This window comes from Podarcis tiliguerta (genome assembly GCF_965153285.1).
Source record: "Podarcis tiliguerta genome assembly, chromosome: 5".
Lineage (NCBI taxonomy): Eukaryota > Metazoa > Chordata > Lepidosauria > Squamata > Lacertidae > Podarcis > Podarcis tiliguerta.
In genome coordinates, this window is record NC_139538.1 from 8,719,695 (window position 1) to 8,734,948 (window position 15,254).

The 15,254-nt window shown below is 47.7% G+C and overlaps 1 protein-coding gene across 1 annotated transcript; it reads left to right on the forward strand.

Moving 5' to 3' along the window:
- Window positions 1-293: 293 nt before the first annotated feature.
- HRG (histidine rich glycoprotein) lies at window positions 294-13,581 on the forward strand. The gene is made up of 7 exons (XM_083442246.1): window positions 294-655; window positions 2,803-2,913; window positions 4,101-4,188; window positions 5,543-5,709; window positions 7,685-7,798; window positions 9,474-9,569; window positions 12,707-13,581. The coding sequence occupies exons 1-7, from the start codon at window positions 452-454 to the stop codon at window positions 13,490-13,492; spliced, it is 1,566 nt and encodes a 521-aa protein (XP_083298372.1). The 5' UTR covers window positions 294-451; the 3' UTR covers window positions 13,493-13,581.
- The last annotated feature ends 1,673 nt before the right edge of the window (window positions 13,582-15,254 follow it).

Below are 15,254 nucleotides of genomic sequence, written 5' to 3' on the forward strand. Positions count from 1 at the left end.
GATTCCTGCCTTGCAGGGGTTTCCACTAGATGACGCTTGGTGGTCTCTTCTAACTCTAAGATTCTATGATTAAATACAATAGATAAAATGCACTCTCTTCATGAGACCATCACATCTGTGCAAAAACAGCTGCCTCCCTATTTGCGGACGTTTTATTTCAGCCAAAGCCCACATACCTTTGTTCCTTCACACATGGCTACTTGGCCAACTTGAATCTCGTTCTGTTTGGCTTCCTGTCACTCCATTAATGATTCATTTTCTATTTGCCTCCCTTGACTGTGGATCAAGGCAACAGCTTTAGCTTTGCAGAGGTTGTGTCGGTATAAAACGGTGCGCCTTTAAGCATCCCCCTGCGTGTGTGCGCATCTCTGGAAGGACACTTCACATGTAAACACCGAAGGGAGAGCAGAGAAGGTGTGAGCTGAGGAAGCCAGTTTCTACCACAGCCAAAATGGAGCTTCTGGCAGCTGCTGTGCTGATGGCGGTGCTGCTGGGCTCTAATGGCGAAAACCAAGCCGCCGTGGTTTCTGCAGACTGCAATGATGCAGGAATAGAAAGGGATGCTGGAGTGGCCCTTGACTTGATCAATAAGCACCGCAAGGATGGCTATATTTTCACCCTCTTGCGTGTTGCCGATGCTCACATACAACATGCGGTAAGTACTGCAGCTCTGACTGGCTCCTTTGCTGACTTTTCTCTTAGGAATACAGTGGTACCTCTAGATGTGAACGGGATCCGTTCCGGAGCCCTGTTCACATCCAGAAGCGAACGCAACCCGCGTCTGCGCGGGCCACAATTCGCCGCTTCTGCGCATGCGCGTGACATCATTTTGACCGTCTGCGCATGCGCGAGCGGTGAAACCCGGAAGTAACGTGCTCCATTACTTCTGGGTCACCGCAGCGCACAACCTGAAAATACTTATCCCGAAGCTACTTCAGCCCAAGGTATGACTGTGCAGGGAGTTGCCTTATACCGAGTCCTCTGGCCCATTGTCTACACCAGGGTATCCCAAATTTGGGTCTTCAGCTGTTTTTTGGACTACAACTCCCATCCTCCCTAGCCAGCAGGCTGCATGGAGGACAACCAAAGCTGTTTGAAATTGTCTCAAAGCGAGACGTTTCATGCAAGAACACATTGGTGTGAAATACCTCTATACGTCTGATGCGAACTGGAGAAATGTCAAACCAATGATAGCAGACATTCTGACCAAGCCACTACCAAGAAACCATTTTGGGAATGAGTCAAGATGGGGCTCTGGGTGGTTCCTTAATTGTGCGTGCAATTGTTATGTTTGCCAGAGAGGGGGCTGTTGGGATAACCCACCTCATATAACCAACATGCTTAAATCTAATTGATGCATGAAGAGGTTAATGTCATAGAATAAGCTGTCCTGCAGGTTTAGCTCCGTTTGGGATGAACCAGGTAATCAAGCCTTTGTCCCCCTCCGGTCTACCTGAGAAGCTCAGCTTGTAAAGAGGACATAGCTGGTTGCTCCAAGCTCAAACCACATGACTCTCACGAGAAGTTTTGTAAGGAGAACTATATGAAATATTGCAGAAAAGATTTATGAGAATGGATTTTAAGTTACGGATTATTAAAAGTAATAGTTAGGATAACAAATGTAAGATTAAAAGATGAGGTTTGGAAATCATTAGACGTGGTTGATGGAAGCCTCAGGCTAAAACAGCCAAAATGTTGTATAAGATGAGATGAGATGAGATGTTCTGTTTGGAAAATAGATGTAAAAACTAATAAAAATATATGTTAAAAACAAACAAACAAACATGACTCTCACAAGCCATTATAGAGTTACTATACAAATAATTTGGGAAGCTTAACCACTTTGTAACAGCTAAGTTTTACTGTCTGTGCAATCGACAGTGAACGCTTGGATGCACATTCGCAACCCGCAGCGTTTGCAACCCGCAGTGGTGCATCTGCGCACTTGCGGGTTGCGATTTGATGCTTCTGTGCATGCGCAAAGCGCGATTTAGCGCTTCTGCACATGCACGGCTGCCGAAACCCAGAAGTAACTCGTTCCTGTACTTCTGAGTTTTGGCGGCCCGTAACCCAAAAAAAGGCAACCTGAAGCGTCTGTAACCTGAGGTATGACTGTATTCGGAAGCACATGAATCTGATCATTGGATTGTTTGTAAGTTAACTCTAAAAAAGCACTTACCCAACATGCAGTCTTTTTATATGCTAGGGGAAGAGGAAAACTTTGGAAGGAACTCACAAGGGCATATTTTAAAAATCTAACAACCTATACTTCCACGCTTTAATTTGCTGCATATTTTGTTGTTTTAAATCTCTGCTGCGGTTCTCTCACCAAAGATTACTTGCCCCAAAGCTGGATCTTGGAGCCCAGCGAAGTCTCCTTTGATACCTATTTTTTCCCCTGCCACCAACTCAAGGCATGCTGTAAAGGTGCCTGCCTGCTGAGAAATACATAATTCCCTAATTTATTACTGCATATATATCCCTCCTTTCTGCCAAGGAGCTCAAGGTTACATCCCGCCTTCATTTAATTCCCACAGCAACTGGCAAGGCAGGTTAGGCTGAGAGAGAGGAGGACTGGCCAAGGTGAGCTTCACGGCTGCAGCATTTGAACTCTGGCCTCCCAGGTCCAAGTCTAACACTAACAACTAGGCCACACCAATCGCAGGGGGAATTACTAAAAAAAACCTGTTGGATTGCACAGAATTGGGGGTGGGGTGGGGGGTAAATGGGGGGTAGCTGGATACTGCCAAAATATCTTCTGCAGAAATGCATTTGATTTTGTTGCATTTCCTCCCCTTTCAGGGAAATGATTCCATTTTGTACTTAACTCTGGATGTGCTGGAAACAGAATGCTCTGTATTATCTCGGAAAAACTGGTCATCTTGTGAAAACAGGCCGTTCTACGGCTATACAGTAAGTAACAACATCTTTACTCCTTCCGGCAGACTCACGGATACTGCCGATACTCTGTGGCAGGCATAGGCAAACTCGGCCCTCCAGATGTTTTTGGTCTACAATTCCCATGATCCCTAGCTAGCAGGACCAGTGGCCAGGGATGATGGGAGTTGTAGTCCCAAAACATCTGGAGGGCCGAGTTTGCCTATGCCTGCTCTATGGATATTGTAATGGCTCTAGGGGTTGCTCGTGCGTAAGCCGGTGCAAACACCTGGCTGGATTGCCTGAGTGAACCTTTTCTGTCTGGACAGCCACTCACCCGTGGCTGTCTCAATCGCTGGCAGAATCCGTCAGTGGGCGTTTCTTAAACTTCTTCCAGCAAAGAAGCTCTTTGACGCCTAGTCTTCTCCTACTCTCTCTGCGCGAAAGCCTTCTGCGCAAGAAGGGCATATGCAGCGGAGGACCTCTACTCTCCCCGCTGGTCCCCGGCAAGGAGTCATGGGACCGCCTTGTCTATTCCCCCATCTGCCCCCCTTCTCCACTGGTGCTACGCTGATTCTCTTCCCCAGAAGATGGGCTGCCTCTCCCAATCCCGGGACGCTCTCTGGAATCCCTCTGGATTTTGCTCTCTCCCTCCGGCACTGATGGCAGTTCCCTGACAGATATCAATGTTTTTGTGACTAAGGATGTGTACTGCACCTCTGGCACACTCCCACCACTGGCGTTTGAAGCTGAGAGTGCTTGTGATTAGCCGCAATCTCTATGTATTCTGTGGGCCCTTGAGAAATGCTACTGCTTGGTTCATTTTCCCTCAAACCGGCTTCCATCCAGCTTGAAAATGTATGCCACTGTTAAGCTGAGATGTGCACATTTGAGACAGCTGCCGCATATGCGCAAATGACTGTGCATGCACAGAGGAGAGCTTCAGACAACAGGGGTTGCAGGTGCAGGGACACAAATCAGGTAATGTGCATCAGGTGAAGACATTCCAAGCCCCTCGTCGATGTGTACAAAAAGGTTAAAGTGTGACTTGAATTGCAGCAGCGGAAACAACCTTCCAGTGTTTTAAGTCACTAATGTGTACACAGCTTAAGAAAAGTACAGTAACTGTCAAAACAGGGAGGCAAACATCTCTTGTTGCTTTTGGAAAAGACGGGTGCTTGTATCAGAGCTTCCGACAGATGTCTGTCTTTTGCCTTCTCCAGGACTTTGGGCGATGTAAAGCTGTTGTGCAAATAAACCGGTTCCTTGAGGAAGAGAAACTGCATAGATACAACTGCACTGTGAGCCCAGGTATTCATAACTTCCAAATGAAGTGTCTGTGAACTCAGGCAGGATACAGAGAAAAAGATGGGTCACTGCAATCTGGTACCTCACTCACGGCATTACAGGGGAAGCAGCCTTATAATGAGTCAGATCATTGGGTCCATCTTGCTCAGAATAGCAGTGCTGGGGAACCATTTTGAGTCCATTGCCCATGGAAAACCTCCTAAGGGGTGCATGGGGGCCAGGGATGGGTGGGCGCCAGAGGGAGGGAAATGGAACGCTAGATGTGAGTCTTAGCCTTTGTGCACAAGGCTACATTCCAGACATACAAAAGCAGGTGGTTTGGTCTAAAAGGACTCACAGTGGCCCTCTAGCCCTACCTAGAGATGCTAGCTACCTTTGAAGGTGACCCGGAAACTACAGCTAATCCAGAATGCGGCAGCTAGACTGGTGTCTGGGAGTGGCCGCCGAGTCCACATAATACCAGTCCTGAAAGACCTACATTGGCTCCCAGTACGTTTCCGAGCACAATTCAAAGTGCTGGTGCTGACCTTTAAAGCCCTAAACGGCCTCGGCCCAGTATACCTGAAGGAGCGTCTCCACCCCCAACGTTCAAACCGGACACTTAGGTCCAGCTCCGAGGGCCTTCTGGCAGCTCCCTCACTGCGAGGTTACAGGGAACCAGGCAGAGGGCCTTCTCAGTAGTGGCACCAGCCTTGTGGAATGCCCTCCCATCATATAACAAGGAAATAAACAACTATGTGACTTTTAGAAGGCAGCCCTGTTTAGGGAAGTTTTTGATGTTTGATGTTTTATCCTGTTTTTAATATTCTGTTGGGAGCTGCCCAGAGTGGGCGGGGTATAAATGATTAATAATAATAATAATAATAATAATAATAATTGTTGTTATTATTATTAGGGATTGAACCTGGGCCTTTTCCATGCAATCCAGATGGTCTGCCACTGAACCACAGCCCTTAATTGTCATCATATGAATTATCTTTTCTCCCAAGCTGATCCCTTTCCCCCCGCCCTACTTTTCAGCAGGTGCTGGCAGCAGACTTTGGTGATTGGGTAGGGATTTGTGATGTCAGAAACCTACTTTTCAGGACCATTTTTCAGGTTTAATTTTAAAAAAGCACCGTCTTAACTTTTAAAGGTATAAATGCAATATCTTTAAAAACACAGGCAGGTAATTCACCTGAAGAGAGAGAATTCACTCGGGATTTGATACGGAGGAAGATACAGGGCGAGGGAAGTCAGGGATTAAAGGACGACACTGGGACATTGGACGTGCTATAAATCAATGACTTCACCCTGCATGTTAATTATAATCCCAGGCAACAATAATACAATGCTGATAACTGCTCACTTTTCTCAGTTCCACCTGAATTATACGAGTGCAAGGATTGTCCAGTGAGGGTAACAGTCATAGAAGCCGCTGAAGAGCACATGAAGTACGCCAATGGGGTCTTGGAGCAATACAATCAGGACAGCAACCAGACAAACTATTACAAGGTGGAGGAAATAAAAAAAGTTTTCAGTGCGGTATGTATCCGTCTGCCCTGGAACTTAAATTGCTGGATACAAGTGAAGCTTTCCCCATCTCCCATTCATAGCTGGCAACCGTCCCTTATTTGTCAGGAAAGTCCCTTATCCCAGCACCATTTCCCGCTGCTGTCTTGGATTGATGATGTCCCTTAAATTTCCCGGGTTTCAAAGGAAGCATCTCCTCTCCCTCCCTCCCTGTCGGCCAGGGAGGAGGGAGGCTCCAACTGTGTTGTTTGGCTACATTGCTCACCCAATAAAGAGTCTGAGAACAACTGGGGGGTGGAGCTTGCATGCCCTGTGCTGATCAAATCGGCCGCGTTGCCTGGGGACTCGCCTTTGCTCAGCGCTTCCCTGTGTTTTTCCTTGCTGCATCCCCTTTGCCGGGTTGCTGCGCTGTGGGAACCACCGCTTGAGGCTTCGTTTGGCTGTTGGTTGACTAAAATCCCTTATTTTGGCTGCTGATCCCTTATTTTCGAGGCTGCTGGCCCCTTATTTTCAAATCTGTAAGTTGACAGCTATGCCCATTTCTTTGCTAGGAAAGAGGCCATGTGCTCTTTTGTGTACTATTAGGATGGTGTCAAAGGCCCACAATGCTTGGCAAGTACATTCCCAGAGTTCACTGGGGCAAACCATGTCTATTCAGTTAATTTGACAGTGCAGAACTGGCACTGTTATAAAGGTGCCACGTAATGCTTGTTCCGCATGCAAAAGAAATGGATTTCTTTAGTGTGGTGGCACCTGCAGTCTGGAGCTCAGTGCCTATTGACATCTGGCAGGCTTTGGAAGTAAACCTTACATCACAAAACCCAAGGAAAAATCCATACCTTGCCAGGACATCTTCAGGAGGAGGAAAGACCACAATGAGTAAAGCCTACACAAATCTGGAGTGGAGTCCCTAAGACGGTTGGATGGCGCCTTTTACGCCCCCTTCTGGCAACTCCTGTAGTCAAGCTGGTGCCAAATGTCTTGCTCTGCTTTCCTATGGACCACATCAGTGAGTCCGAGAGAGGGGTCTTCTTGTCTGGGCAGCCCAAGACCTCCATACACACTTCCCAGGCTTGTGGCCTGGAGAGATCGTTGCAGTGCTGCTAATGCAGCAAAAACAACACAGGAGGCAGCCATTCCAAGTTACGGGTCTCTGCAGCCACAGCAGGCGCTGTGATTCTGCAGCAGTTTGATTTCACCCCCGGAAGCACACTCCATTGTCAGATGCCAACAACAAAGGCACCATAAATGCACGCTGTTCAGTGCCTGCTTAAAACACTTTTGTTTAGGGAAGCCTATCCCGACACAAAGAAGTTAGAAGTGTTTTGTTTTATGCTTTAATCATATTTTGACTATTTTTAAATACCTGCTTCCGACTGTTTTTAATCTATGATTTTAATGTTTTAATTTATATATTTGTAAACCTTTTAGAGGGGTAGTGATTTGGGGTTGTTATTGTTTTTTTACAATCATGTGATATATAATTTTTAGTAATTAATGAAATTCAACTGGTTTAAATTTGCCGTGTAGCTACCAGGGGCCCAATGCAAAGAGGAAAGGCATGCCTTGGCATTTCAAATGGCTGTGCCACCTTCATCATTCTGCCCGGACACTGAGGTCCAGCGCCGAGGGTCTTCTGGCGGTTCCCTCGCTGCAAGAAGCCAAGTTACAGGGAACCAGGCAGAGGGCCTTCTTGGTAGTGGCTCCCACCCTGTGGAATGCCCTCCCACCAGATGTCGAAGAGAAAAACAACTACCAGACTTTTAGAAGACACGTGAAGTCAGCCCTGTTTAGGGAAGCTTTTAATGTTTAATAGGTTATTGTATTTTAGTGTTCCGTTGGAAGCTGCCCAGAGTGGCTGGGGAAACCTAGCCAGATGAGCAGGGTATAAATAATAACTTCTTCTTTTTCTTTTTCTTCTTCTTCTTCTTCTTCTTCTTCTTCTTCTTCTTCTTCTTCTGGCTCTTGCCTGGCCTTTCCCCTGCAGGTGGCCGATCGTACGGCGTACGTTGTTGAGTTTACCATCAAAGAAACCTCGTGCCCCAGAGCCAGTCTTGCAAAGAATATCTCGGCGTGTGAATTTCTCCCTGACAGAACTGCGGTAAGCGAAGAGTCTAGCATAAGCTCTGCAACGTGGCGCTTTCTGGGTGTTTTGAACTACAACTCCCACCAGCCACAGTTCAACAGGCTGTGGGTTAGCTAATGCTAGAAGCTGAATCGTGAGGGGAAATGTGAGAGGTTTCTAGACACACACTCACAGCTCTTCGCCGCCTATCCAGGCAAGCAGCAGCCATTATCAGAGTTCAAGGATGCAATCCAGCACTTGAGGAGGGAGCAGAGGCAGGGGGTGTGGCCTGGGGAGAGGGCGTGGCCTAGTGAGAGCCCCAAGGGCCTGGTGGAGAGGTCTTGAGGTCCACATTTAGCCCACAGGCCTGAAGTTCCCCCAGGCTGATTTAAATATCATCACAATTACAGCGTAAGTCTTCCTCACAAATTTATTAACAGCTACACGAATTACGATGGCTAGGAAGTGGAAGGGGCAAGCAGAATATAAAATGGAAAAATGGTATAAAGAGGTGTGGGATATAGCTATTAATGATTAATTCACATGTGCCATTAAGGTAAGACGGGGAATATGCAGGAGAAATGATTTTGAGGAGATATGGAGGGTGTCTGTAGAATTTGTACTGTTAAAACGGAAAGGGGTCAAACCATCGCAAGAGGTGTTGAAATTTTGGGAGGCTGGATAGTTACAATGGAATGGTCTCAGCGGTGGGGTGCACATTTTTATTCTTATTTGTTTATGATTATTACTATGTAAATAAAAATATAAAAATATAAATAAAAGAATGAATCAAAAACAAAAAACAAAACAAAACAATTACAGTGTATATCATGCAGAATAACAAACAAATCATCAGTAAAACAATTACAAATCTTCAGTAAAGGTATCCTCTTAAAGGGATCTGGGGTGTGACATACTGTCCGAAGCTCCTACAGGGACCCCTTGGGGTGGTGCCTCTTGTTTGAATTCCTCCTCCATGGTGGCAGTCATGGGATTGTTGTCTATCACATGACGGTGTGTGTTTTGACTCCACAGAGTGGGAACTGACGGAGACAGGATGTTTGTGTTCCTGTGTTCCGTGAAGTGGGACTATTGTCCTTTGTTCTCTTTCTTTGCTGTCTGATGCTAGAGAGAGGAGGAGCCATGGTGCAGTGCTCCGTGTGTGTTTATATGTAAATAAAGTAGATTAGCCAAAATGCTGAGTTGCTGAGGTCTGTTACGCAAGCTGTGAAGACTCTGCGGATCCCAAAGTGTGCCAGTATCTGTTGGCATCGGTCGCTGTGACTGTTCGGGCTGAAGAAAGCTTTTGAAGCTCCCGAACGATCGACCAGGAGGGAGAGAACATGCCAGTCGGGCATGTTTCTCAGCCAGGGTCCTACTCGAGTGTAGGACGAGCTCCTGACACCTCTATCATAGGTGTAAGTCATAGGACACCCCCTATCAGTGGTTTACCTTTCCATGGACTCCCTACAGATGGGCAGGAGTCAAGATATAGCCTAGCTTCACCCCAGCGCCTAAGCCAAACTGCTCACATCTGTAACCAATGAAGTTGTGGCCTTTTTGAACCCATAAACCAAACTACTCCGTGACAGTGTGTTTTATTGTTCTTCTGGGAACTTTGTGGCTCGGGTGCCTTGACACACAAAAGAATCCGCAGCACCATCCAGCGCAGGGGCACAGATTCACATTGACATTTCCTCCTTCTCCGCAGCACAAAGGACTCTGCAGAGGAAAAGCCGTTAAGGAGTCGGATGCAAAAGATCCCAGTGTGATTGAAATAGAGTCCTGTGAAATCTACGATATTCAAGTAAGTCTATTCCCCTGCCCGCTGCTCCGTGGCTAAAGGGAGTGGCCTTACCACCTACCTTTAAGTCAGGCTTCCTCAACCTCAGCCCTCCAGATGTTTTTGGCCTACAACTCCCATGTTGCCTAGCTAGCAGGACCAGTGGTCAGGGATGCTGGGAATTGTAGTCTCAAAACATCTGGAGGAAGCCTGCTTTAAGGCAAGGACAGAAGCAGGCAGCATCGACAGAAACAAGTGCGCCACCTTGCCTCCATAGTTGAGGGTGCCGGGGCCCACAACATGCGCAAGTGATGTCAGCGCATGTGCTGATGTCATGCGCCATGTGCCGTGCTCGCACTGTGGATGCACGATGAACAGTTGTGTGACGGTGTGCAATTAAGGTAAGCATGTTACACAGCATGCGCACACAGCCGCTGCAGGTTTGGGGGGGCAGGGCATTGAAGGGGGTAACATTCAAGGACACAATCTGTGCAGCATAAACCAATCCACCAGGTGGCGGCAGAAAATTTAGGTGCACTGCAATTACAGTGGAACCTAATCCGTTCCGGAAGTCCGTTTGACTTCCGAAATGTTCGAAAACCGAAAATCAAAGGGCTGTTGGCAAAGTGAATGGTGAAAATGGAAGAATGTGCCACAGAAGCCGTTTGACTTCCGAGGCATGTTTGAAAATGGAAGAATTCACTTCCAGGTTTTCTGAATTGTTTGGCAGCCCAGACATTCGAAAACCAAGGTTGCACTGTACTTCCGTTAGCAAGTGGCAATAGCAAATTTGTATTCCACCCAGCAGAGAGCACCAAAGAGGTTCCTATACTGTGCTTTCTTTTGGTCTCTAGAGTTTCAATGAATAGGAAGTGCAAGCTGCTAATGTGGCTCACATTAATTGGAGATTTTGCAAAACAAAAACAAAAAACTCAGCAAAACTCAACAAGTTTGTGAAAAAAAGTTCAGCAACTTTTGTGCCCGGAATTTCACTTTTTAAAACATGGCAACCGTATACTAGTGATTTATTGCAAGAAAATGCAACCCACTTATAACGACATGAGCCAGGAAGAACTGCAGCATTCCTTAAAATCAGGAAATCTCTTTTCAAGGATCCAATACTGCAGCAGTTCAGCTCCCTTCAGTCTTTACTCCACAGGAGAAGAGTGGCCCATTTCAGCCTCCTTGCCTGACTTCTGTAGCACATCAGAAGCCCCAATTTCACATTTCATTAGTGTGACACCAGGTCTTACTTATCGAGAGTGGCTGGGATAGTGCCACAAATGTCCCAACAAGCACTGGTTTGCTGGCTATTACAAAGGTGACAATTAAGCATATGTTGCAGCTCTACCCAACGTGCAAATCAGGCTCCTTCACAGCAATGCATCTGAGTATTTTTGGGTGCTTTTTGCAATAACTGTGCGCTACCTGGCGGCTTCTGTTTTTCCTCCACAGCTTTGCACATAGACTGCTATATCGGAGCCATTCAGCTGTAAACTAACACATGTGTTGAACACATCACAGTATATCTATCAAATCCAACTCTGCAATGCAATCATTGCAGGGAAATCGCCAATCCTGATTGGCTAGGCTTATGTCCAGCTTCTCTGCAGGAAGGGAAGGTTTTCTGGGATCTAAGCAATATCAGCAACAGCAGGAGTAACTTTGCGAGGGAAGAGATCCTAAGGAGGGAGGGGAAGAGGAAAGTCTTCAATAGGCACAGAAAAGACCGAAAGGATTGCATGTGTCTAATATCTAGCAGGAGAGAATCCATGAGGGTAGGTGCCACCACACCAAAGCCTAATTCCTATTGCAAGCAGACAGGACCTCCTGATAAGGATGCCTTTTCCTGCAGGACACAGTGAAAAGTGCAGATGAGACAGATAAATAAGGCCAAAAAAAGGCAAGTGGAAGAGAAGATTCTAAGGAAATCTCACACTGCTTAAGGCAGGGGTGCCTAATTGTGGCCATTCACAGGATCATAGAGTTCTGGAATTGGAAGGGACCCCAATAGTCATTTGGTCCAATCCCCTGCAATGCAGGAATCTAACTAAAGCCTCCATGACAGGTGGCCATCCAACCTCTGCTTAAAAACCTCCAAGGAAGGAGCGTCCACAACCTCTCAAAGGAATCTCTTCCACTGTCAAACAGATGTTGTTGGACTCCCATCAGCCCTAGTCAACACGGCCAACATCCAGAGATGGTTGGGTTTTGTGCTGGGCCCGGGGGTAACCCGTGAAATGCAGTCCTGGAGCGGACCAGAATCCGGAGGTTCTGGCAGGAGTCAGTCCGACAGGGCCAAGGCAGGACACAAGGCAGGAAACCAGACAAGGACAGATACAGAATCTCAGGCAGGATCTAACATACAGCAATGTTGCTCCCACAACCTGGGGTGGGGTCCAACAGCCTTTTATCTTTGTCGGGGTAGCGGCCGGTCCTGATCCCCCGGCAACTCACCTCCCTGTTTCGCCCAAAGGCAAGCACTCCTCCTGCGAGTACTCAGGTCTCTCTTTCTCTCAGACCTCAGTCTCTGCAACTTGGGAGACGTTGGTGGGTTACTAGACCCAGGGGCCGCCTCAGCCTCCCCTGACCAAACCAGCAGTGGAGCAGCTGTAAGTGATGGCCCAGCTGAAGGCAACGAGGTAATTCCCACATCTGGAGCCAGGGTGGGCTCAGGCCCCTGACTCGGCCCAGCTAGTGCTTGTTGCAGGGGAACCTGTGCAGACTGGGACTCTTCAGGATCAGACCCTAGACCTGATTCAGATGATGTCTGAGGCAAAGGATCCGGTGCAGATTGAGACTCCTCTGGTTCAGAGTCCGAGTCTGAGCCCGAGTCCCAGGCCATCACAGGTTTATAAAGAGCACAGCTTACAGGCTTACAGGCATGGAGAGGACAAATGGTAGGGTGCTGTTTCATGGTGAGCGTGATAGCAGCCCAAAGTCCAAGGACTGACAATCTACATCCAAGGCAAAAAACAAAGGAGTTGGGTGCATTCGCTGGTGCAATGAAAATTGTGAAAGGTTCGTAAGCTAACTCCTTTTCTTTCTTTCTTTCTTTCTTTCTTTCTTTCTTTCTTTCTTTCTTTCTTTCTTTCTTTCTTTTCTCCTTTTGCTTCCCGTTCTCATGTGTGCTGCATGCACACCTGGTGGCTGCGCTCCAGGATACAGGAAAAGGTTGCCATGTGTGCGGGCACACAAGCAGGCACTCGCCGCATGGGCACCATCACAACCATGACCACCACCACCATGGTCCTTGTCACCATCACAGCTGCGGACCTCACCATGGGCATCACAAACATCATGGGCATCACAGGCATGGGCATCATGGGCGTGGGCATCCCAGGCATGCAGGGCCCAGAGGTGACCACAATTGCTCTGAAGAATATCCTGACTTTCCCCCTCCTCCAGGACCTTGCTACCCTCCTCCACCCCCTGGCGGACCACACCATTTCCCACCTGTTAACGGTCCCCCACCTCCTCCAGGGCCACCACATGGGCCTCTTTGCCATGGGCCTCCTCCCCCTCCTGATGTCCCCAACGATCGTCCCACGTCTCCCCCAAATCAGCGGGTTCGCAGGAATAGCAACCACCACAAGCGCTGTCACGGCCCCAGGTGTCGTATGAGGTCATCTGGGAGAAGAGGAGGAGGATCCTCTGAAGAGCACAGTTCCTTTGAAGACCACCACCCTTTCCACGGCAGCAAAGCCGGCTCGGTCTACTACATCCCAGTTGCGAGTCCAGACAATGTCCTCCAAGTTCCTGGGGCAGACTTCTTTGGCAGCCCAGACAGTCAGCAGGGAGGCCACAGGGGGCCGCCTTGGTGCGGAAAAGGCCTTCGCCAGAAACCAGCACTGCAGCCATTCCCAGAAGCTGATTCAGAGTCGAAATCATGCCCAGGGAAGCCCAAGTATGATCGGCCGAGCTTTTTGTCTTTGTATCCGCAATGAAACACATTCCCATTAAGCCGAAGTGTTTCCGTAACTACATAGCTCCATGGCCTTCAATAGTGAAAAATAAAACATCTCTATACACAAAACAGTTTCTTTTATTCTGAGAGAGAATGAGCATTTATGGAAAGAGGTATGTCTCAAGCAGAAAACCTATGTTTGGTTTGTTGGTTTTATTTGATTTATATATCAGCCTTCATCATAAGATCTCAGGGCAGTTCACAGAATAAAATACAGGATGAAAACGTGAGAATAAATAAAACGAAACAGCACAACAATAACACACACACTCTTCCCACAGACACATTTAATCAGCCAAAAGTCTGGCTGAAGAGGAACATTTTCGTCTGGCACCTAAAAATATATAATGAAGGCACCAGGCGAACCTCCCTGGGGAGAGCATTCCATAGATGGGGAGCCACTACAGAGAAGGCCCTTTCTCGTGTTGCCACCCTCTGAACCTCATGTGGAGGAGGGGCATGAAGAAGGGGGGCAGATGATGAGCGCAGAATCCGGGACGGCTTGCTCCATCTTCCATGTGACAACCCTTTAGATATTTGAAGATGGCTATCATATCTCCTCTCAGTCTCCTCTTATCCAGGCCAAGCATACCCAGCAACTTCAACTGTTCCTCATAAGCCTTGGTTTCCAGACCTTTTATCATCTTGGTTGCCCTCCTTTGCGCCCATTCCAGCTTATCAATATCCTTCTTAAATTGTGGTGCCCACAACTGGACACAGTATTCTAGGTGGGGTCTGACCAAGGCAGAAAAGAGCATTACTATGACTTCCCTTGATTGGGACACTATACTTCTGTTGATGCAGTCTAGAATAGCCTGAGGTTTTTTTCTCTTTTTTTGCCGTTGCATCACACTGTTGACTCATGTTAAGTTTGTGTTCTACTAAGATCCCTAGATCCTTTTCACATGTACTGCTGGCAAGCCAGGTGTCTCCCTTCTTGTATTTGTGCAGGTGGTTTTATCTTGCCTAAGTGCAGAACCTTACACTTGTCCCTATTGAAATTCATTCTGTTAGTTTGGGCCCAGTTCTCCAATCTGTTAAGCTTATCTTGAATTCCAATTCTGTCTTCTGCAGCAAGTTGCTACTATTGCTTCTTCGTATATACAGCCCTTCACATTTGGAGATCAGTTTACTTGTGAGATTGCCTTACCCATATAGGCCCGTTCAACTGCTTTGATCTGAAGAATTGGCACTGTTACAGGTGCAAATATTCATTCTGCAGTTTTAAGTAATCCGTACTTTACTGCAAAGTACACGGGTGGGGGACATGGGGACGCGGGTGGCGCTGTGGGTAAAAGCCTCAGCGCCTAGGGCTTGCTGATCGAAAGGTTGGCGGTTCGAATCCCCGTGGCGGGGTGCGCTCCCGTTGTTCGGTCCCGGCGCCTGCCAACCTAGCAGTTCGAAAGCACGTCAAAGTGCAAGTAGATAAATAGGGACCGCTTACTAGCGGGAAGGTAAATGGCGTTTCCATGTGCGGCTCTGGCTCGCCAGAGCAGTGACGTCACGCTGGCCACGTGACCCGGAAGTGTCTCCGGACAGCGCTGGCCCCCGGCCTCTTTGAGTGAGATGGGCGCACAACCCTAGAGTCTGTCAAGACTGGCCCGTACGGGCAGGGGTACCTTTACCTTTACTTACTTTACTGCAGCTGCATCTACACTTTGGAACTGCCTGCCGATTGAAAACAGGCAGGTTCCTTCCCCTTCACTCTTTTTGGCACCTGCTTGAAACATTGTCAGCCTACG